The sequence below is a fragment of the Mixophyes fleayi genome, chromosome 11 (assembly GCF_038048845.1).
Source record: "Mixophyes fleayi isolate aMixFle1 chromosome 11, aMixFle1.hap1, whole genome shotgun sequence".
In the NCBI taxonomy this organism is placed as follows: domain Eukaryota; kingdom Metazoa; phylum Chordata; class Amphibia; order Anura; family Limnodynastidae; genus Mixophyes; species Mixophyes fleayi.
Window position 1 is genome coordinate 90805652 of NC_134412.1, and position 24249 is coordinate 90829900.

The 24249-nt window shown below is 43.6% G+C and overlaps 2 protein-coding genes and 1 long non-coding RNA gene across 10 annotated transcripts in view; 2 read left to right on the forward strand and 1 right to left on the reverse strand.

The window, feature by feature from the left end:
• The window catches only part of LOC142107082 (uncharacterized), a 311806-nt gene that overhangs the window by 75482 nt on the left and 212075 nt on the right, over positions 1-24249 (forward strand). The window lies entirely within an intron of this gene.
• Positions 1062-13689, reverse strand: LOC142107073 (F-box only protein 2-like). 4 transcript variants are annotated; one of them, XM_075190223.1, is made up of 6 exons: positions 13442-13689; positions 8726-8867; positions 7241-7367; positions 5078-5173; positions 2423-2558; positions 1062-1373 (listed from the first exon to the last, which is right to left on the reverse strand). In XM_075190223.1, exons 2-6 carry the CDS (start codon positions 8760-8762, stop codon positions 1239-1241), a joined length of 531 nt encoding a protein of 176 aa, XP_075046324.1. In that variant the 5' UTR covers positions 8763-8867; positions 13442-13689; the 3' UTR covers positions 1062-1238. The 4 variants fall into 4 exon arrangements, with proteins under 4 accessions (XP_075046324.1, XP_075046323.1, XP_075046322.1 ...); XM_075190222.1 differs by lacking the exon at positions 13442-13689 and adding an exon at positions 10120-10344; XM_075190221.1 differs by lacking the exon at positions 13442-13689 and adding an exon at positions 10103-10344.
• On the forward strand, positions 8200-23398 carry FBXO44 (F-box protein 44). Of its 5 annotated transcripts, none has more exons than XM_075190217.1 (7): positions 8200-8299; positions 14688-14754; positions 16611-16895; positions 19224-19350; positions 21332-21427; positions 21560-21695; positions 22903-23398. In XM_075190217.1, exons 3-7 carry the CDS (start codon positions 16637-16639, stop codon positions 23050-23052), a joined length of 768 nt encoding a protein of 255 aa, XP_075046318.1. In that variant the 5' UTR covers positions 8200-8299; positions 14688-14754; positions 16611-16636; the 3' UTR covers positions 23053-23398. The 5 variants fall into 5 exon arrangements, with proteins under 5 accessions (XP_075046318.1, XP_075046321.1, XP_075046317.1 ...); XM_075190220.1 differs by lacking the exon at positions 8200-8299 and adding an exon at positions 13365-13465; XM_075190216.1 differs by lacking the exon at positions 8200-8299 and adding an exon at positions 13650-13833.

Consider the following 24249-nt stretch of genomic DNA (forward strand, 5'->3'; position numbering starts at 1 on the left):
ATAGTGCTGATAAATAGATTTTTAGAAAGAGATATACTGCTACTTTTTATCCAATGATCCTGTCTCTGTTAATGTTTATACCAGTTTTATCCAGTACCTAATGCCTAAGTTTATGAATTGATTCTATTGTTTATATATGTTCTTTTGGCACAAAATTGTGTTCATTTTACCCGTGTAACCTGCAAGATACTTTTTTGTCTTTTTTCGTCCAATTCATCTTTTATCCATTTTAATTTTATTTCTCTTGATCCATCTTACACATTGGTCAAACTGAACGCCAATAAATATATGATACAGAGATTCACCCACGTGTGTATTACACAGCTGTAGTTCATGTCTACAATGTTCACTTCATCCTGCGACGGTGTAAGATTGTATTTAATGGCACCTATAACATGTTGTTTACATGTGAGTCCGAAATCCAGAACCCATCCCGGTGTTTGTTTAAATTGATTTATGTTTAGTTACTTAATTTCTGTTGCTCAGTACCTCAGCTATTGTGGTCTAATTCCCACCCAACTAGTTACTGGGTCTACCAACAACTACTCGGGGGATATTCAGTTTGGCGCATACATCTCCGCTCAGTTTTCACCGCGTCCCATAGAGGTGCACTGAAAAATGAGCAGAGATCTCTTGCCGTAATAGCCGGCACTATGCGCCGAATTGAATCTCCCCCCTCACGTCTAATATCTAGCTTTTCTAGTTTTTAATGTTAACCTCACACATTGGGATCTTCTCAGAGTTACTTAATGTTCCTTTGTTCCTTTCCTAATGGCGCTATGTCAAACCATCTTAAATTTGGGTTACAATTTATATGTCAGTTTTTGGTTACTTGCCAGTGGAGGAATATAGACTTGGGGGGGGGGGGGGATTCCATTAGGTGCGAGGTGCCGCTGAACATTGCCTCGATGTTCAGATGCGCCTTCTGCTGGCTATTACGGTAAGGAATTTCCGCTCATTTTTCTGCGCACCTCTATGGAAACTGAATCTCTCCCAGAGCGTTAAACTATTGGGCGACAAATTAGCATGGAGTCAGGAGAATGTATGAAGCCAGTAGTCAATTCTTCAGGTGGCGTATTGTTATTAGTTTATTAATTGATTATTACACCATTTGTAGTGCTTGTTTGTATTTTTATTGATTATGTCCACAATTCATTCACACTCATTACTCTCTGGGAGCTTTCTCAGAAGCCATCGGGAACTGAAACCTGAGTGGATCAGGACATTTGTAGGCGTGGTTAACCTTCGATAGTCACGCTGCTATTGGTCACCCGCACACCATACCATCCCTTCCAGAAGAGAGAGTCTTGACCGCCATGCTTGAAGCTAATGAAACGCACTCCAGGGCCGTATTCGGAGAAAGTATGACTGATCTGTCATCAGGGAGAAAAAAACAATAATAATCAAACTACAGTCACTTTATTTAGTACCAATAACCATTTACATTAGAAAGACTAAGAATTAGCTTTGGTCATTGACAACAGTGGCTATTTACTAACAAAGTACAAATAAACACTAACCCATATGATTGGCTAAGCAGGAGTGTGGGACTAACGTTAAATTATTTTCTCTAATAGAGGAATATGGGATTTTTTGGAATAAACTTGAGGAAGATATATTGTCCCAATTCAGATGTCCAGGTAACTTTATGCCACCTGTTAATTGTCCATCATTAGAATATTTTATTAATTAAATTCCCCCACAGCAGATGTACCTTTTAAGCATGCATATTAGCTGTCCTCCTACAAATCATTATCTCCTTTTCAAAAGCTCTTTGTTTGGCAAATAAAAATGTCTTCAAGACATGGTCAGTCTGCTACACAGACACAGTATCCCAGCTCTCAGTACGTCATGTGACGGCAGAAGGAGGATGTCACAGAGCTCAGAGGGGCGTACCGAAGCCTCTCTGGTCACTACATAAAGTCTTGGAATGTCATTAAAATCAAAAAGATGTTTAAGTACAATTACAGATACCATTATGGGAGCTACTTAAGCTTCCTTTCCCACATAGGTTATTCTATTTATGGTATATAGTGATAAAAAGTTTTTCCTGGAACATCCAGTACACCAACAAGGTATAAGAACGATTATTTTTTTTGCTACACAGATGATATTTTTTATATATGTAATAAGGGAATATCAGTGTTGGGAGTCCAGGATTCAAATGGTTCCTACACTTCAACATGGCTATAAAATATTAAATATACCTATTGGATAAGAGAGTTAACAGTGAATCGCCTTGATGTTAGGGTTAGTAAAACAGGTACAAATTTGACGACTGGTTTAAATTCTAACTCAGAGATCACAGTTGTCCTTTGAGAGCTTTAAGTCACCACCCTTCTGAATTAATGATTTTTTTTCAATATACCAACTTCTTGGGTTCTTTCATTCTATGGTGGATAATTCCTCAAACCCGACTCACCTGGTTCCAGGTGCCCTCGTTGGACTGAGGGATAGTGATGATCTCACTCTTGTATTCAGTGATCAGATCACGGCTGTCAGACAAAAGCTGCACATTCAGTTCATACAGACATCCTGCGTCAGTCCGCGCTGCATACCTGCAATTATCCCAGGTACTGTGATTAATAAGACGCTGTCACTCAAGTCCCACTCATAATGTGCATAAAGATAACGAGGGGTGGGATGGCAGGATGGTTCATGGTACTATTCAAATACCACGTTTAACACAATACGTGATTATGGGAAGGGATGTAGAGGCAGAAACCCATTATGTGCAGCATGGTGGCTCAGTGGTTAGCACTTCTGCCTCACAGCACTGGGGTCATGAGTTCCATTCCCGACCATGGCCTTATCTGTGTGGAGTTTGTATGTTCTACCCGTGTTTGCGTGGGTTTCCTCTGGGTGCTCTGGTTTCCTCCCACACTCCAAAAACATACTGGTAGGTAATTGGCTGCTGACAAATTGACCATAGTCTCTCTCTCGCTCTGTCTGTGTGTGTGTTAGGGAATTTAGACTGTAAGCTCCAATGGGGCAGGGACTGATGTGAGGTCTCTGTACAGTGCTGCAAAATTAGTGGCATTATATAAATAACTGGTGATGATGATGATGTGCTAACCACTATGTATTCTTGCAAGATAATTATGGTTTGAAATATTTCCCTTAATGCTTCAGGATAAATATGTACTGCTGCTGTTATGGATCAGTGACATCCGGAAACACCCACCGCCACATGAGGGTCACGTGACAAGCTTCTCTCTGTAATAACTAAAGTGGGCCACAGGGGGCGCTGCCTCTTCACCACATTGCCAGCCCTCCCCTGCAGGAAACAGCACGTGCAGGTCATGGTTGTATCCCCCCCTCAGTGAGAGAATTAGGAATCCAGTTTGATCAAACATTGAAAACACTATAGCGTCAATTAATGAGATAAAGGAATAGAAAGGGTCCATTTTGGGGGGGGGGACGGTAACTGTCCATGCTCGGTCATTTCACATCCACAAAAGGACCTGAATCCTGCACCTGCTTTTAATGAGACAAAACAGTTCCCGCTGCACTTTGTAAAAATAAATATAAAAATGGGAAGAGTGGCGTCTTGCGCAAATCGTCAACTGACCCAAGCACTGTAGTGAAAACCCGCTGCAGTTGTAGACTAAACCTCCCCCACAGATCCTCATAACCCGCCACACAGACTACGAACGATCAACATAGAATGATGAAAACTGGGATTCCCCGAGACTTCCCTTAACAGACAGCCAATCACAAGCGGCCAGTGAGGACAGAAAGGCTTCTGATTAGCTGGCCAGTGGAGGGAAGTTCTGGGGAGTCCTGACATAGACTTGCAGGTCAGTCACTATAGCACCCCATACAATGAGGCACTCCAGGCTTTTTCGTGGACATGCCATAGCTTTGACTGGCATTTCCTGTGCTGGGAATAAGTAGGGGTTGGATGAGATAACTAAGGGTAGGGTTTAAGTTCTTAGTGGGACTATTTATACCTGGAAGGATTGGGATGTCTTCAGATGGTAGCTTTGCACAGTGAAAGCATCTTCATGTTATTGTCACAGCACGGTGGATATTGAGATGCTTCAACCCAACTTAGGGCTACTGCTCTTGAAATAAGTGTAGAGTGGATTAAGACCTTCGGGATATGAAAATGAAGAGAAGAGTGGGAGCCAGTCTAGTCAGGCCAGGCTCCCCCCTTCAGGGGCACCTATGGAGTACAGTCTATCTCCAGCAGCCTGGCAGCTTGAGAAATATTCTGAAATCAGAATCAGGCCAAACAACTGGAGGGCTGCAACACCTTCTGGTTGGTTGCAGTGAAGAGGAAGGCCAGAAGGCATTCCTTCAAGAAGAGAAGTGTGTGGTGGACCAATACGGTTGCAACAATACCAGTCAGTGGTAGAACGACTGTATCTCCAGACAGGAGACCAGCTGTGGTGGCTTCCGTAGCTATAAAAACCAGTAGGCATCAGGCCCAAGGAGCATATGTCAGGAACGGTAGAGCAAGGGAGACCCAGGGACGGGAGCCACCAACCGGGGAGAGCTCAGCCATGGGCCAGGAATCAGGAGTGGCCAGATCAGGAAACAGGGCTCATGTAATGCTAACTTTTGTGACAAGGATCATTTCCATGGGACGGATCTCAAGCTGCAGCTTGGCTAAGAGGACAGTCAGAGTATGGGTCAGTCAGACAAGCTGAGATGGTTGCTAATATGAGCTGCATTTATACACAGATGCTGCAGGATCAGTAGTTTCAGGCCATATTTTCCAGGGAAATAGAGCATTGGGAGATGGCCATAGACGTGGTGAGAGCAGAGTTAAGTGGAGCAGTGTTTGGAGTGTGGTCGGCTGCAGATATTTCAGGAGCCATATCTGCTTGTTGGGTGAGGGTCCGAAAGATCTTGGGTTACGTGGACGACCTCTTCATTGCTAAATAAGCCAATAGTAGCTGGGGGGCAGTGATTTTGTTGGTTAAAGACCTCCGGGTCCTCCGCATACTTAGGGTTGTGATGGAGGAAAATATTTGAATTAGGTAAAGTTGAGTAATAGGGAGGGCTATGTAAATGATGTAGATATGTTTATATATATCCAGATAATAGCATGCAGAACCTGTGCTCTTACCAGTCGCTGACCACAATGCTCGGCTGGTTGGTGTCCAATATTTCTTCTGTATATCCTTCATTAAGGAGATCGAGGACCTGAGATTTACTGCACCACCTGAAATCAGATGATCACTTTACAATGTAGATGTGATCATGAATAAACATTTTCAGGTTATGCGTCTTCTCCCCTTCTCACTAGTAATTCATTTATAAAATAAGTGGCTACAATATCAAACGCAGGAGCTGTACAACAATTCAGCAGCTTTCTAGGTACAAGAAAAAAAAATCATTGGCTCGGTCACTGTGACCAGAGGAAGAAAGAGACAAATAATGACAGCTCTGTAATGTTTACAAAGTGTAGTTGAGGTCAATTACAAAGAGCAAAACAGGGAGGTACAGTCCTGGCTTCTGCAGACTCTAAATATATTGATGTAGTTAGTGTCTTACTCCCAGCAGAGATGCAGCTATGTGTTGAACATCTTTCATCCCAACAATGCCATCGTTAAACCTCGTTCTTCTGCTAGTAGCAAATACACCTGTACTTAGGATTTATAACACTGCCTCTACCAGCTATTGAAGGCGAGAATAGGTTCTGTTACTAGTCCTTGTCGCCTGTTCTTTGTACCTATTTATTTACTGCTGACCCTGGACATGACTATGCTATCTTCCTGCCCCCTGCCTCTGACCCTGTTCCATACCTGACTAGGCTATCTTCCTGCTGACTACCCCTGACCCTGTGCCTTGTCCTGACTACGTCATCTTCCTGCTGCCTGTCTCTGTGCCCTGTGCCTTACCTGACTAGGTTATCTGCCTGCCGCTTGCCTCTGACCCTGTGCCTGGACCTGACTACACTATCAGCCTGCTGCCTGCCTCTGACCCTGTGCATGGAACTGACTATGGTATCTTCCTGCCGCCTGCCCCTGAGCCTGGAACTGACTACCCTATCAGCCTGCTGCCTGTCTCTGACCCTGTGCCTGGACCTGACTACACTATCAGCCTGCTGCCTGTCTCTGACCCTGTGCCTGGACCTGACTATGGCTACTTGCCTGCCACCTGCCTCTCACCCTGTGTCTGGACCTGGCTACACTATCAGCCTGCTATCTGCCCCTGACCCTGTGCCTGGAACTGACTACACTATCAGCCTGCTATCTGCCCCTGACCCTGTGCCTGGAACTGACTACACTATCAGCCTGCTATCTGCCCCTGACCCTGTGCCTGGAACTGACTACACTATCAGCCTGCTGTCTGTCTCACACCCTGTGCCTGGACCTGAGTACTCTATCAGTCTGCTGCCTGCCCTGACCCTATGCCTTACCTGACTAGGATATCTGCCTGCCGCCTGCTCCTGACCCTGTGCCTGGACCTGACCTTCAAAGTGCCGCACGTTACTCTTAATCTCAATAATAAGTTAAAACACTGCATTTAAACAAAGAAAAAGAGACACCTATCTGTAATAACATGTCAGCAGGCGTTGTAAACAAGTGTTTCAACTTATAACAAACTAATCTAACACTGAAACTGGAAGGAGCTGGGGATCGAAAGTGAAGACTTGGAGGGCCACTTTCGGCTCTAGTGCCACCTGTTGGCCTCCACTGTTCTAGACGCACCGGAAAAAAAACTAGGCAGTGCGCTTAAAGAGAGAGCTTTTAAGACAACAAATCAGTTATTACAGGCTAATTATTTAGCCCATAGGCTTTGATACAAGGTAACTGTAATTTTCATATGATATGAAATAGATTACAGGGACAAAAAGGTGAAACAAATCTCAACTGTACAATAGTGAAAAAGTTATTACTGTGGCACCTTTGATGATAAAACTCATCGCAATTTTATGTGAAGTAATAGAGAGCTGCTAACATTGCCTAGCCTTGCTGGGCTTAAGTCTGACCAGGGTGCTATCTGCGGGTGGGTTTTCTGTGGGTGCTCTGGTTTTCTCCCATGGTACAAAGACATACTGGTAAGTTGATTGGCATCTAACAAAACTGGCCTTGATATGTGTTTTGTGTCGGTACAATAGGAAAATTAGATTGTGAGCTCCCCTGGGACAGGCACTGATCTGTTTAATGTTCTCCGATTGTACAAAGTGGTGTTGGTGCTACATACATGTGGGATAATAATAAAAGGACCATTAAATTCTAAATGGCTACTGCTATAACAGGTGCTTTGTATGTAGTATACTTACCCAAAGGATGATGCAAAATATTTGCTGACCTCATCTGATGGAAAGTCTCCTCCATTGTCTCCCGGAAGATCTTCGACTTTCCATCCATCGCCACCATTCTCAACGTCAACCCAACACTCTAGCTCCTCTATAAAACACAACGTTTTTGTCAGTTATATCTTTTAATAAAGCTCTAGATCAAAATATAATTTATAATTAGGCCTTGGGTAACCCTGTCAGTGATGTGTAAATGCATCCTAAGTCTCCTTGTAGCCACGGCAAACATATATCTGCCAGCTGGCATGTTTTCTGGAGGGTAGTCCCAATTTCCACGGCACAAAAAGGAACAGGACCTAGTGTTCTGCTAAGCCGCACTGATATCGGTTGGGACATCGTCTGGCGTGGTATGATGAAACCCTTTCAGCCTTTTCTTTAATAACTTGCAGCAAATACCACAAAAAATGTGCCCCAACCCAAAACAACCAACTATACTTTAGTGTGCCTGGGAGCTGTTTGATTCAGCTCCGATCAAACGATTGGTAAGTGTTTAACACAAACCGAAGACATAACTAGCTGCTATGGGGGACTACAACTGAGGGGACCCACTATCCCTGTGAAAGATATATATATATATATATTACTTTTTGACCCTCGGGTGGTACATGTGGGTCCTTACCAAATGTTTGCTTTGGGGCCCACAAATGTCTAGTTCCAACCCTGATAGGAATGCATCTACACAGAAAATTCCCCCAGCACACTGCTATAGCCAGCAAAAGCCCTGCCAATTTTACTGTGGATAAAAATGCAAAAGTCTTAGTTGCACACATTTGCAAATGTATGTTAAAGCCATACAGCAGAAATGTCAGGTCTTTTGCTGGCTATAGCAGTGTGCTGGGGGAATTTTCTGTGCGTTTGTTCCTTTTAGGATAACCCCGCCCCCTTTCAAGCACCTGCTATGAGACTATAAATTGATTGAGCAACTTCCTCATCTGTATTTGTCTGAGAGGAATGTTGGTGTTAGTAGCTGAGGGGAGTACTGGTGCTGAATTGCTGTTTACAGGCTTCTGGGGTACCTCTTTGGTAAGTTAGCTCTCAATTTAAAAACACATATATGTATGGCCCAAATATATGGGACTCTCACTGTTAGGACCACCCTATTAGCAAAACCACCATGGAGTGGTGGGTAGCTTTAACATACATTTGGAAATGTGTGCAACTAAGACTTTTGCATTTTGATCTACAGTAGAAATGGCAGGTCTATTGCTGGCTATAGCAGTGTGCTGGGGGAATTTTCTGTGTGTTTGTTCATTTTAGGATAACCCCACCCTTTTAAACACCTGCTATGAGCCTATAAATTTGAGCAACCTCCACTTCTGTATATGAATGCATCTACGTCTGCCTGCAGCGAGTTACAGAGCCGAGGGACACAAAATACAATAGCAATATAGTGCTATCTGACAAGCTATAAATAAAATCAAATGGAAGCAAAAAAAAAAAATAACAAACCTTCACCGCAGCAATTCTTGATGAGATTTTTTGCCATCTTTTTCTAAAAGCAGCGGCCTATCCAGATGTCTTCTTCTGCTCCCCTCGTTGTAGCAGTAAGCCCCTCCTGATCTGACAGATGCACCATCCACCAATACTCCCTCTAAATGGAGCAATTTGGAAGTGAAAGAGTTAAGCACTTAATTTAATGAGATTAGTGAGAACGTTTATTGTCTATTGTACAGTGTAACCTCGCACAATAGAATTTCCCCTTATACATTCATTTTTTGACACTATCATTATAAGGTGCCTCAACTTAGACAAAAAATTGCCGAGTACTCTGCCCCTAGGGCAAGTGACATTCCTCCAGTGTAATCATGCTCCAGTCTGGACAAAACAACCCCCTTCATTGGGTAGTCTCCTGATTCGTGAAGGAGAAATGTTGGGAGTTATGGTTATAGGAGGTGGGTGAACTGGTTCTGTTAAACCATAAGTCTACACAGGTCAGATAGATAGTCAGCAGTCTGTCTTAATGCCTCAAAAACATATATATGTCCGTATATATCTAGAATTTGCCCTATCCCAACCACAGATCTTATTTTATTTAAATACAGCTTGTACCAATGTGTGTCTGCTATCTGGACCACTTGTCCTAGGAAAAGGTTTCCAGTTCAGTAAGGTACAATATATAACATAACTTTACATCACTATACTCTCTTTATGCTGAACATGATACAATACTGTGTATTAGATTACGATGGGGAACATTCTGACGATGCACATACAGCGGCAAATATAACTACTTCAGTATAATCACCATACAACTTGCAAGAAGACGGTGGAAAGTCCGCAGTAACTAAACATATGTTTACTGTTATCTTCAAATCTGCACTAGAAAACGACAGTTAAAACCTGATTGGTTGCTAGAGGCAACGGCAACTTTTATTTTTCTTTACACCAGTTTTCATAAATGTTTCATAGTCTACCTAAAAGTTCTGGTCGGACACCTCAGCAGCGATTGGGGGATAATTACAAAAATGTCCACAGAAAACCTGTCTTATTATTGAGCAGCAGAAAATCACAAATTGTTTACGTCCATCGTACGGCTCCTTGGGATTGTTCTGCAGCAGGTCTGACCTAGTGTAAGAGAAGTGCTACTTACCTTGTATAAATGTTGCAGTCTCACCTCTAATCCTCTGCCCTGTTTTACTCTGAAGTACAAGTAGTGAAATTGCTCTGCACACCCTGTTTACTAGGGCTGATGCTTTGCTGATCACCATCGTTGCAAATTATTTTGTTTGCAAAATTATTTTTAATAAGGCCTCAAACTGGGTGTTGTACTAGGATTGGGACCACCCGAAAACATACACACCCACGGCCTGCAGCAGTATGGCTCACCTACAGACTGTACTCACTGACGTAGCGAACAGCAGCTGTTGAACGATGCAGAAAGGTCGGGATCCGGAGACAGATGAAACAGCTCCTGGGACGGTCTTCCCAACACTGCCAGCTCGTTCTCAGTCTCTTCCTATAAGGATACTTCCTGGCAGCTGCTACAGACTGCATCAGAACAAACACCACCCACCCCACCCCTGACATCATCCTGCAGTCGATGCATCTGCACTGGTCAGGTGAAGGGCCGTATAAAACATGGTCTTTTCTTTTTAAAAATCAATCCATTGATCACGTGTAACTGACTGGGAAGCAGAAATGAAGAGACAGACACAATTATTGTAGGGAAACGTGATAACTTTTTAAAGCTGAAAAACCTGTTCTTGAAATTAGCAGTTTAATTGTCGTGTATTACCAGTGAGCACTGCAACATGGATGAGTTAAATTAACTGTGGAAACCATTAGAGCATACGCCTATCACCCACAACATTAAAACCACCTGCCCAATATTGTGTAGGTCCCCCTCAGGCCGACAAAACAGCTCTGACCCATTGAGGCGTGGACTCCATAAGACCTCTGAAGGTGTCCTGTGGTATCTGGTTCCCCCTTTGCTGATATAACAGCCTCCACTCGTCTAGGAAGGCTTTCCACTAGATTATGGAACTTGGTTGTGGGGATTGTCTTCCATTCAGCCATAAGAGCATTGGTGACAAGGTCTGACTCGCTCGGCGTTCCAATTCATCCCAAAGATGCTGAACGGGGTTGCTGTCAGGGCTCTGTGCAGACCAGCCAAGTTCTTCCACACCAAACCCAGGAAACCATATTTTCATGAACCCCGCTTTGAGAACAGGGTATTGTCATGTTCAAACAAGAAAGAGTCTTTCCCCAAATTGTTGCCACAAAGTTGGAAGCACACAATTCACTACAATGTCATTGTATGCTGGAGTATTAATATTTCCCTTCACTGGAACTAAGGGCTCAGGCTAAACCATGAAAAACAGTCCCAGACCATTATTCCTCCTCCACTAAACATTACAGTCGGCAGTACACATTCGGGTTAGAAGCGTTCTCCCCATATACCCATATTCGTCCGTCAAACTGCTTGATGGCGCAGCGTAACTCATCACCCCAGAGAAGGCATTTCCCCGGCTCCAGAGACCAACCGTGGTGTGCTTTGCACCATTCCAATGTTTGGTATTTGACCAATTCTTGTGTTGACGTTGCTTCCAGAGGCAGCTTGGAATCCAGTAGTGAGTGCTGCAAATGAGAACAGACGATATGTACAGTCTACTGCACTCGGCGGTCCCTTTCTTGTTGGGTGGTCTGATGATAAGTGTGGCTGAAATGGGTAAACACACTAAATAGGAGTGTCCACAAATATTTGGCCATGCAGATGCCCCTGTGCTCCCTACCCCAGCCAGACCCTGTTAATAAAACACAAATAAAGTAGGATCACTGTATACACACTGTGGGGCAGCACAGTGGCCTAGTGGTTAGCACTTCTGCCTCACAGCACTGGGGTCATGAGTTCGATTCCCGACCATGGTCTTATCTGTGTGGAGTTTATATGTACTCCCTGTGTTTGCGTGGGTTTCCTACGGGTGCTCCGGTTTCCTCCCACACTCCAAAAACATACTGGTAGGTTAATTGGCTGCTATCAAAAATGACCCTAGTCTCTTCCTGTCTGTCTGTCTGTCTCCCTCCCTGTCTGTCTGTGTGTGAGTGTGTGTCTATATTAGGGAATTTAGACTGTAGGCTCCAATGGGGCAGGGACTGATGTGAATGAGTTCTCTGTACAGCGCTGCGGAATTAGTGGCGCTATATAAATAGATGATGATAATGATGATACACGTCACTTTTTTATTTTATTTTTTCTTTCCATTTTTTTTAAAGCATTAAAAATGGGTTGACACTGACAAGTGACAATGACAGTCAGGTGTCAGCTTCAGTCACTAGTCTTAAAGCATAAAACAGAATGTGGCTCTGATGTTTGTCGATGATATCTGATAATGAACTAAGGAGCCCCATTGCAGCGATAAGTATGATACTTTTTTATTGCAGCAATAAAAACTAAATTAACTAAATCACTTATCAGCACCACCAAAAAAATATTGCCAAGGAAGCTGAACTTACCACATGTCAGGCGCCGTCCCCGCTGTTCTTCCACTCTTCGGGGACGGACGCCTGTCTCTGCCGCTCAGCACGGTCTGTTGCCGGGCAACAGGAATGCCGCGCCCCCCAGCTCCGTCGGGTGCATGCGCCCAGCTCAGTCCCGTTGCTAGGCAACAGGATGCTAGTATCGGCACAGGAGTGCCTGATTTCCTCAATCACTGCCACTTCCTACCTCCTATTTAAACCTGGCTCTGGCGCCATTAGGGTGCCAGACTAACAGGTTATCTGCCTCTAGCTCCCCTGTGTTTGCTCATCCATTTGTGACCCGGCTTCCTCGACCATCCTTCGGATTCTGCCTCCCTGTTGTGACCCGGCTTGCTGACCATTCTCCTTTCTGTGTGCCCCACTGTGTTCCTGCGACCTTGGCTAGTTTTGACGATTCTCCTGGATTCTCCCTTTGTACCACGCATACCGATTGGCTTGACCCGGACCGTCTGACCCTTCTTTCACTACACCGGCAACTGACTAATAGGACCGCGACCTCCGTACCCTGTGCAGCAAAGTCCAAACCTCCCTGCGGGGGTCCTTGGTGAATACCAGGGGTACGTTAGACTCCGCACCTATTAGCTCAGTAGCGCTAATACCGCTTAGTGTTCTCCTCTATTCGGGCCCGACACCACGTAGCTGGTCCAGTTTCTAAAACTGGCACATGTGTGAGCCGTCCCAATTGACTAGAGTACATTGTTCTGGGACCCCCAAAGACGCAGTTCCCAACCATAGGCAAACCGAGGGGGACCTAGTGCCTGGAAACCCCCCTCCAACCCTGGGACACTGTATAATTGAGGTGGCTGCACCCTGCTCCCGCTTCACACGGCTCTGCTTGAAAATGGAGAGCTGTGTGCACCTAACAGTAGTGCACGCAGCATTGCCCATGTATATTATGGGCCGGGGATAGGAAGAGTTGGAGAGCAGCCAAGCACTGTCTAATATTATAGCTACGTCCCCATACATGCTGGTCACGCCCACTGGCAGTGTGGTGTGGAAACTCCCCTCTACAAATCCTGAGTTTGCCAATGCCAACAGAATGTATGACATAACCGACAAGAAAGGGACCCCTGAGACTGCGCCTTTGGTAGTATCCTGGGTTCCGTAATGGATGATCCTATTCTGATGCCAATCCAGTTTGCTCACCTCTGCGCCCCCACAAAATGAAAACAGTACCCGGTTGCTTACCATGACAATCCTGTGACTTTTCTAGTAAGGGTTAACTTTTTTTTTTTAAGCAATGTCTAGGAAGTATAAAGAATGACAGGCTGGAACCACCGGCCCTGCAGTAATTATTTTAGGCAGCTATGCACTCATTATAACGTGAGAGTAACCACAGAGACAATAGTATATAAGTCTATAGAGATTCAGGTATTCAGCAGCTCTGCAGGACAGATAGATGCGGATTCCGTTTATCTGTACTCCTAACACTGTTCCTTCTTCCTGATTACACAGTAAGCGGCCATGTTGGTCTGGGGTGGGGAGACACTAATTAATATACAGGATATAGCAGCACAGGAAGAACGTGTAACTAACATCTGCAGACAGAACAGCGGCCGGGCAGTGACGTCATGTGACAGGTGAGGGGAACACCTGGTTATACAGCAGTGATACATTGTAACACGTACAGGAAGTGCCGGGGATTCCCCCGACCAGGAAGTTTCACAACCACTTTGCAGGTTTGCGGATTAGTTACTGTTTGCAATGTACGGGCAGCATGCATGCAGGGTTGTTACAGGGGGACCTGGGGCATTACACCCCGATTATAACATGGCTACTGAACATGGTTATAATGTTACGTTTCTGGTTTTAATAATTATCAGGACACCTCGGAGCACTACAGCTTCCATCAAGTCAGGTTTACAGAACCGGACTATAATACCCTCTTTTAATTTGAAGTACTCCTCCAGCATAAGCTTTCTTTATAAGTACTAGGTTGGTCAATACTGAAAAAATAGGGATATATATATATATATATATATATATATATATATATATATATATATATATATATATATAAAATATATATATTATGTGTGTGTGTGTGTTTATCAGCTGAACTACTGGGGAAATGTTTATACAAAAGGTTAGTAGTAATTGCAACAAATAAACTGGTACTTGCACCCCAGTTCGGGCCTGGTTGCACAGTATTTCAGTGAGACTGATTTTATAAATGTCTGACTGGGGTACTTCTATCTGATATACTGAAAAAAGGAACTTTACTTTGTGTTTGATCAATATTGACATAAATAGGGACATTTTTAGGGACAGATCTTTAAAGGGATAGAACTTCTAACAATAATTATTTTAAACTTGGGGGTGGGATTATGTACATTAAGAAATCCCCCTAATGTAATATGAAAGTGAAAGTCACAGACAGAAATGACACACTTATGTATACCCTCAGGTACTGACTTGCTTTCTCTTTCATAAGGTATCAAACCCATGCTGCTGATCTGCTTGAGTCTGAATCTGCCTGAAGCCAGTATCAGAACCCAGTGGTAATGTATCATTAATACCTAAAATATGTTTGTGGCTTAGAAAGGGGTGAGATTCATTCCATACTCTGTCAATTAGATTGTTCTTGTAGATCAGTGATAGGAACCCTGAAACACTTCAGGGGCCACATGGGGGGCCCTCTAAGCTTCAGAAGGGCCACACATCACCCTTAATCTCGGATACAATATGCACAACTTCGAGTGACTTTACTGCGCTGGCTTGGATGCGACTTCCTGCGACCTTTACTAGTTACGCAGCTTATCTATCGGTCTTATAAAGATGTATTAGTTTACTATGTTTGTCCCCAATTGTAAAGCGCTACAGAATATGTTGGCGCTATATAAATAAATGATGATGATGATGCCAACCAGAAACTGTTCCTAATAGAATGTATTACATATCTGGGAACTTCAAAAACTGAGACTCCACACAGCTCGCAGGTGTCTGTAAGGAAGCCTTTATTCCATGAGACATGTATGTGTTGCACATACAAGACTGTTAAGGCCACCAGAAACCACTTGTGTTTTGTGTTTGGCTCTTACGGCACCAGCTGGGCTGATGGAATATCATGGTGATGATAGAAACTTGAAGTTTACAGCTAGAAAGAACCTGCAGGTCCATTTAGTCTGTCGGTATTTTTGTCTGTTTGTTTTTTTAGGGGATTATCTGTGCAGGGGTTTGGTTTTCATTTTCTCTTTTCGTAATTTCTATTTTCAGTCTTGATCACAATATATGTGTTCTATAAATTCTAGAAGGCCCCTCCTCTGGTGCAGCAGTCCCCCCCCTCTGGTGCAGCAGTCCCCCCCCCCCCCTCCTCTGGTGCAGCAGTTCCCCCCCCCCCCCCTCCTCTGGTGCAGCAGTTCCCCCCCCCCCCTCCTCTGGTGCAGCAGTTCCCCCCCCCCCCCCCTCCTCTGGTGCAGCAGTTCCCCCCCCTCCTCTGGTGCAGCAGTCCCTTCCCCCCCCCCTCCACTGGTGCAGCAGTTCCCCCCCCCCCCCCTCCTCTGGTGAAGCAGTCCCCCCCCCCCCCCCCTCCTCTGGTGCAGCAGTTCCCCCCCCATCTCTGGTGCAGCAGTCTTACTACTGCTTCTATATTCCCTTTGCTACATGCCTGCATGAGTTTGTGTCAGGAGTCAACTCCCGAGAGATATCAAATATTCATCTAGGAATATATTAATAATATTAGTATCACAAGATCGTTTGCCCACAGGACAGCCCATTCCAACAGCACTTCTATGAGGTGTTCTAGCAGGAAGTACACAACAGAGGTGCACAGTTTTATAGCTGATTTTATCAGGAATAATGTGACTGCATTGCCTAAGGCTGGGTACACCCTATAGAAAATTTCTCCTGGTGCGATGTCTTTAAAGATTTTACCAATGATTACAACAACAAAAAAAAGTTTTGCATGTCGATTCACGTGTACACACTAAACACATGTTCCAAGATTTTACTTCAGATCTGTGCTCTTCATCTGTCATAACCATCGGCTGAAAAGACGGTGACTCTGCACACTCCATAGAGATCTATGGACACTGCCGGTTCTGAGCGCATACACACTGCAGGATTGGAACGACATCGTTCCTTTGTTGAACGAGACTTTTAGTCTGGTTTACAAATCAAATGAAACGATGTGATGAGCTTTGTAACAATAATAGTTCATTGTGGCAGCGTACACACTAATGTGTTATCAGGCCGAACACTCGTTTACCGTGTGATTGGCCCTATAATCTGCTGAAAACCCTGTAGTGTGTACCCAGCCTTAGGCTTTGGCTCTGACTGTAGTATAGAGATTTTTCAATACTGCATGACCAATACCTGGTTTTGTTAATCTGTATTTGTTACACTTCCTGTTTCGTAGTTTCCAGGATTTGTGCAGTAAACGAGATGACCACTATTGACGATGTCCCAGACGGAGCTCTAGTGGAAATTCTGTCCTCCGTTCCTGGCCGCGACCTGATCCTCCGCTGCCGACCGGTCTGCTCTCTGTGGAGAGATATTATTGACTCGCACACTCTATGGAAGACTAAATGCCAACAGGATGGATATTTTTCAAAGCAATGTACTAAGTATCCACCGAGCTGGAGAATGTTCTATTTTCTCAACTTAATGAAAAGAAATTTACTTAAGAACCCATGTGCTGAAGGTAGGACCTCTCAAATTCTCTTTATGTTGTCTTTACCAGGTCTCTATTAGGTGGGATCTTTGTTTTGTTTTTGTTGTTTAATTATGCCCCAGGCATTTTTGCACTATTTATCGCAGAACGACTCCGGGATCAAAGATCATCTCAGCCGTACAGCGTCCCATGGGCGCACTTCCTACTCTGGCATGCCGTCTTCGGCCGAAATATGGCAATGTGGTTGGGTGGTGGGCTATTTTTTTTTTTTTTAAAGTCATTTTTATTTTAATCACTTAGAGGGGATCATTCATGAAGCAAAAAGCTAAAGTGACAAAGCAGTCTTTAAATTTGTGATGTCATGTGACTGCATTTGAGTCTTTCCTGCAAGATATAGTAAAATGAGCCACAGACTCCTGATGCACCCAGATTTAGTTTTATATAAGAGACCTAATGATAACCATAGCAGAACATTGGTAAAGCTGGAAACACTATCATCGTTCCTGGTGCTTCTATACCGTGTTCAGTTATTGGTTGACAAGTGAGTATGGGTTGTGGGTTGTTTTTCCCAAAACTATGGGAACACTGTGCATAATCATCATCTATTTATATAGCGCCACTAATTCCGCAGCACCATACAGAGAACTCGGCACACGTAAATCAGTGGTTTTAAAATTCCGTAATGAAATATACTAGACTTGAAATAAACCCGTGCTGATGATTCCTAACTTTCACAAGCTCTAAAATGAGTGTGATATGTACCAGTGACGGATTGAGAACCAACCAAATGAACATGTCATCCGATTGGTGTCGTAGGGAACACTGTAGCTGAAGATTTCACTATTGTTGAGAGCAAATAACGTCTAATGATCATGCAAAGCTCCTGCGCTATGGAATCACTTTTTGTGGTGTGCAAAGATACATACACTATATGGCCAAAAGTATTCAGACGCTTGACCATTACACCAACAGGGACTGTAATGACATTTTTATTCAAATTCATATACTTTAATATGGAGTTGGTCCCCCTTTTGCAGTGATAACAGCTTCCACTCTTCTTGAAGGCTTTCCACAAGATGTTGAATTGTTTCTGTGGGAATTTGTGCCCATTTATTCTGTAGAGCATTTATGAGGTCAGGCACTGATGTTGGACAAGAAGTCCTGGCTCGCAATCTCCGTTCCAGTTCATCCCAAAGAAGTTCGATGGGGTTGAGGTCAGGACTTTGTGTGACTCAGTCAAGTTCTTCCACACCAAACGCATCAAACCATGTCCTTGTAGTCCTTGTCTTGTGCGCTGGGGCACAGTCATGTTTGGGGACCTTTTTCTATTCCAACATGTTGCCACAAAGTTGGAAGCATAGCATTGTCCTAAATGACTTGGTATGCTGAAGCATTAAGATTGCCCTTCACTGGAGATAAGGGGCTTAGCCCAAACCCTGAAACACAGCCCCATACCATTATCCCTCCTCCACCAAACTTCACAGTTGGCATAATTTACACCACTCTATCCGACGCTTGGCATTGGTCTTGGTGATGAGGATTGCATGCAGATACTCGGCCATGGAAACCCATTCCATTAAGCTCCCACCACCAAGTTTTTGGGCTTACATTAATGCCAGTGGAAGTTCGGAACTCTTCAGCTATGGAATCAGCAGAGCGTTGGCAACGTTTACGCACCATGCACCTTAGCAGTCGTTGACCCCGCTCTGTGATTTTACACGGTCTTCCACTTTGTGACTGAGTTGCTGTTGTTCCTAAATGCTTCCAATTTCTAATATCACTTACAGTTAACCGTGGAATATAAAGCAGGGATGAAATTTCACAAACGGTCTTATTGCAGAGGTGACATCCTCACAGTACCACGCCTGAAGTGACTGAGCTTTGCAGAATGACCCATTTTGTATCACAAATGTTTGCATGGCTAGGTGCTTGATTTTAGACACCTCTGGCAATGGGTCTGATTGAAACGCCTCAATTCAATAATTAACAGGTGTGGCCAAATACTTTTGTCTATATAGTGTAGTTTGAATAAAGGAGTCTGCTCATTCACTTAATATTGTTCTAATAAAGAAATTATTTGTGTTTGAAGTCCAGTTAACATTTTTTTACAATGCTGATATAATCCTATTACACTCCAGTGCTTAGTCCGCTTGTAATTGGCCACCAGTATTTTCTATTGTCCTAAGAAATTTGCTGGAGGTACATAATGAGAATTTGTGCAGAGGGGAAAGGGGGGAGTTACCCATAGTAACCAATCAGATCTTTGCTTTCATTTTCTGATTGCAATGGGAAACTCCACCTTTTTCCTTTGGCCAGGTGTTCACGCATATCCACAGCTGTGTTCTGTTTTCCATGCAGATGGCTTTGAGTTCTGGGATAAAATTGAAGATCGAGGAGATAAATGGAAAGTTGAGAGACTCCCAGGAGAACATGGCAAGCCCTTGCTGGATGAAAAAGTTAAAAATTACTTTGTTACGTCTTACGGGTATGTTTATGTAACGCTCACGCTTTTTTATGGGGTTCCTAAGACTTGTTAGCAGCTTAGTTATTTAAAAAAAAGTACCTTCGATCTACTGAAATACATTGACCCAGAACTAAATGAGGATTAAACGATGATGTGCAGTTACTTAGCTAAGCCCCTGTTCTATTTTTTACCTAATTGTGCCTTGGTCAAGGTTGTAGTAACACTAATGAGCCTGTTTATCATAGTACAAAAGTCATATTTTGTTTTTCTTTAAGGCACCCTGTTACAGCAAGATTAACCTGGGCAGACGTGACGTGTGGGTGTGAAAGGGTTAATCAAAACAAGACCACCTGGTCTGTCTAAACATGACTAAAATTCCCACCCAAAGATCTATCTCCCACTCGCTATTAAACTCAAAGTCCCGTTACCACTAAGGATTTAGTTGAAGAGCTGACAGTCTTAAGAAGTCTTCAGTTACTTCACAACTTATCCCAAAAATGGAACCGCAGCATAATTTAATCAGCGCTACTGTAAACCAAATAATTCCCTGCGTAAACAAAGCCTTAGCTGACGCGTGAATTCTTTAAGAACACAAAGACAGAATGTTATGAATTGAGATTTCATAGGACAAAAGGTCTCGGTGCTTATTAAATATAAAATGTGATCATTTTGACATTCAGGAATATAAATGCAAAGTTTCTTAAAATAAAACAGAGAAACTACGCTCACATGCTCTTTCAGGTATTCTCGCACCTGCCCTATCCCCCATGCATCTCCCAACTAGTCCTTCTTTACAACTCGGCTCGACCTCTCCTCTCACTCCCACCTCCAGTCTTCTCCCGCGCTTCTTCCTACCTAGGTAACTGACTGCCTCGACTGACCAGACTACCCCAACCATCAATCGTTCAAGCGTTCCCTCAAAACCCACCTCTTCACTCCTGCCTACTCTCCCCTTCCTAGACCACCCCACATCACTCCCTACCCTGTCCACCTAACATGTCAAAATGTGTCTCACAGCCCCCTACTATCTTCACCTGCCCCCTCCCTCTAGATTGTAAGCTTTCACGTCTCGTGTCCACCGCCTCTTTATCTACTTTGTTAGTACCTGCTATGTTTTTTTGCTGCAATTTTATTTAAGTGAGTTTAGAATTTAGACCGGAAAGGGGCTGATGTGAATTATTCAGTATTCTCTGGAAAGCGCTGTCTAGTATTGTTGAGCTACACACATAAATGATAAGTTATATGCAGATGACCTTAATAAATATTAGAGATGTTCACTGACCCCGGTGTTCTGGTTTTGGATCTGGATTAACTTTGTGTTTTGGTTCTGGATCCCAATTTTTATTTTATTTTTTTCCCCCTAAATTCCCTATTTTGTTTGCTGAAATCACATATTTTTGATTTTGTTGCCACCTACATTATTATTAACCTCATTAACACTAATTTTAAGTAATTTGCAGTCAATTTTGACCACCTCACAGGTCACAATATTATTTTCATACACTTTCAACCAAAGACTGCAGATTTAGAAGACCAAGCCTGCCAGACCTATTATTTCTATTTCAGCAATGACAATTAACAATGGAGCAATGGAGCTCTCCTGCATGTCACTGGAGACTTTGAAGAACACTGCTACCCCTCCTCTTTCTATTCTACCTATGACGCTGCCCAACTGCACTAGAGACTGCCAAGAACTGTGCTACCCCTTCTGTGTCCCTGTGAAATGGCGCTAGAACGCTGTGGAGGGCGGTACTTATAGAATCCAAAGCTCCCGAGATCCGACGACATAACGATGACGTTTTGCCTCATTTTTAATTCCGTGGGCGCGCAAAAGTACTGAGCCGGCTCGGTACTCTGATCTGCTAAGTTCGGGTGTGTTTGGTTCTCGGGGCACTGAGCCTGAGCATCTCTAATAAATATCTAATTGTCATTTATTAGGCTACAATTTTCTGGAGTTTATACGTATGCTAATGTTTAATGCACTTGATATATTGTTTTTCAGGCTGTGTATGAAATCCCAGATTATTGACTTGAAGGCGGAAGGCTACTATGAAGAGTGGATGGATGTTATGCAGCCAGCAATAGTCATCAAGGACTGGCAAGTGTTTTATGTATTGATCACCATGCCCCCTATGGTTGTACAGGCCCAATCGCACTTGAATTTGAGCAGTTGGCCGGGGTAGGGGCTTACGATACACTTTGATGAGTGTGTTCTCGTCTTGTCCTCTAGGTACGCAGCGAGACACGACTGCGGGTGCAAGTACAAGTTAGTTGTACAACTGCTGTCAAAAGATAATATTGTGATACAAGAGTTCCAGCCAGAACCTATTGTTATACCGCAATGGAGCGATGCAAAGTGGTCTCAGGTATTAATGCTCTATTCCTCCATGTCCAACCATATTATTTCACGGCTTCCTGTTTTTCTTCCTTATTCCCTACTTTTCAGCAAAGCTAAGTGTCCTAACCAAGGGCAAGAAAAATCTCAGCTTGGATGATATAAAGGCAGCAGGAGACTAGAAAGATAAAACAATCTATTAAGTAAAATTTGTACAAGGGCACCTAGAAGCCAATGAATAAGTCATCTGAAGGTGCAAAGCCCATTTAATATATACGAAGCTAGAAAACAAATCGAAGGTGCCAGATGCATACTGGCCAACGTTCTGATTGGAAAATCGGGATAAATTGGGTCATGTTCATTTGGGAAATGCCACCCATAAATTGGGACTGCCCAGTGTAGTGAACATATGCACTATTGACCGATATGCCAGACCATAGGATGGTACACTGAGGTCTCATCTCTGGTAACCACCTCTCACTCCCACCTAAGACTTCTCCCGTGCTGCTCCACAGGAATTCCCTACCACGCTCAATCAGACTCTCCCCCAGACTTCACATCTTTAGACGCTCTCTGGAAACCCATCTCTATCTTAGAGCTTACCCTACTCCCACCTATACTGCTCACACTAACGCATCCTCACACCTGTTCTAATCTCCACTCTGAGCCACACTCGCTCCTCTTGTTTCAGCTGTGCCCTCTTGCACTTAGAATGTAAGCTCTCTAATGAGCAGGGTCCTTCATACCCTTTGTTTTCATGTCTGCATTTATTTTGTCTACATTGTATGTCCTGTTTTACTAAATACAACGCTGCGGAGCACTGTGACGTCTCACAAATCTACAATAATAATTATGGCCAAGCATAAATGATAGTTATACTCGTAAACAGCACTGTATTTACCAGGTAGTTCCAGCGGACAGTTGGACATGTCCTTTTATACTGTTCCCCTATAGTGTATCTGTCTCACAGAAGAATAGTGTCTTCTCATTGCATATACAAATGTAGCAGGGTACACGGGCACCCTCGGAGCTCACATGCTGTATATTTTAACACTAAATAGTGACTGGTTGAAAGGACGTAGCTGTTAGGATATGCCCACCGACCACTATACCTTCCTGATTGTATGGAATCTGGTAAATACACTTAGTGAGAGAACAGATTAGTAACAGGGAAGAGCCTTTGTAACAATCTGTGCTGTGAATGTTTGACAAAGGTTTTGTATTCTCGTTCCTCCTAGATGGAATATACCTTCACGAACTACGGTCCAGGCGTTCGCTACATACTTTTCCAGCACGGCGGGAAAGACACCCAGTTCTGGGCGGGCTGGTATGGGATAAGAGTGACCAACAGCAGTGTGACCATGGAGCCTGGGGCTCTCGCTGTGTAATTTAGTGGATGTGAAGCCTATTTTATGTTGTATATTGTGTATCCGTGAAAGCATCGCCTGCTTGGCCAGTTCCCAGCTTGCATCATGTTACCAAGAATAAAACTTTTGCAGGACGCTGCAAATTTTTTTTATTGCAATTGTTTACGCTCATCTGCCAGCCATAAATGTGTCTCCCTCGTAGACAAGGGGCTGATTGGAAAGTACAGTTCCTTTACCTGCGTTTGGGATGGAGTGTGGTGCGAATGGTAACATAGATGTCAGCCGGGTCCATTCAGCCAAGAAATAGTTGTCCGCTCCCAACCTTAGTGCTGAAGTCTTTACTGAATAAACCTTGCTCGATAAATTACTTTGCAGATTTGTTTTATATCATTTAATATAATATTGTTGCAGCTCCCAAAGCGACAGCCTACATAAGGGCTCATTTGCACAGTTAGGTGCAAAATATGCAGAGAACCACAGTTAGTCATTAGTGATTAGCCAGTTGTCTAGTGCAAGTTGTACAATGAAAACAAGTGTCTGGTTATTATAGTTTAGTGTAAAGTGTGCACCTATAATATATGGGTTGTACTGTACGCAGGTGAGATCTGCACTTTAAGGTTATGCCCAGCTGGTAATATCCAGAATACAATGAAAGCAGTTAAAGTGATTTTTTGTTTTCTCCCCTGCAATTTAAAGTCTGTTCCATGTCTGCAAAGCAGTCAACATATGGCCCAATCTGCTCAGCCACTTGGCTAGTAACCGATTTGGTCCAACATTGTCACCTGTGACGTCCGCTTCTGTACGGACACAATCTAATCCTGTTAGATTTCATTTGATGGGACAGAATTAAAAGACTGGTCACCCTTCAACCCCCAGTAACAATTGTGTGTGGTCCTCTTGAACCAGACGGAACTTTGCCCTACGGTCATTCAGCCCAATTATGGTACTAACGGAACTATAACGTTTCTATCTGTGTGGGGCCCAACTATCCAGCCGGTTTGTGAGAAGGAAGCGCGACCTGCTCTTAGGTCTGAGTGTGCGCAGCTTGACCCTCCTCCCCGCCGTCTTTTCGGGACCATCTCTAATATAACTGAGAGGAAGATGCAGCTTCTCTGTTCAAAACATAGCGTGAAAATATCTGGAAATGTTTCTGTGCAAAAGTAATAACAATATATTAATATGAGAAGGAAGAACAGGAGACACGTGACTTCCGTATGA

Coding starts and splice junctions, on each gene's coding strand:
- LOC142107073 (XM_075190223.1), bottom strand. CDS start 8,762: ATGGCAAAAAATCTCATCAAGAATTGCTGCGGTGAAG. Junction 7,368..8,725: donor CAAGAATTGCTGCGGTGAAG/GTTTGTTATTTT, acceptor TGTGTTTTATAG/AGGAGCTAGAGTGTTGGGTT. Junction 1,374..2,422: donor ACGAGGGCACCTGGAACCAG/GTGAGTCGGGTT, acceptor CCCTGATGACAG/ATCAGTCATACTTTCTCCGA.
- FBXO44 (XM_075190217.1), top strand. CDS start 16,637: ATGACCACTATTGACGATGTCCCAGACGGAGCTCTAGTGGAAATTCTG. Junction 21,428..21,559: donor GCAATAGTCATCAAGGACTG/GCAAGTGTTTTA, acceptor CTTGTCCTCTAG/GTACGCAGCGAGACACGACT. Junction 21,696..22,902: donor GCGATGCAAAGTGGTCTCAG/GTATTAATGCTC, acceptor CGTTCCTCCTAG/ATGGAATATACCTTCACGAA.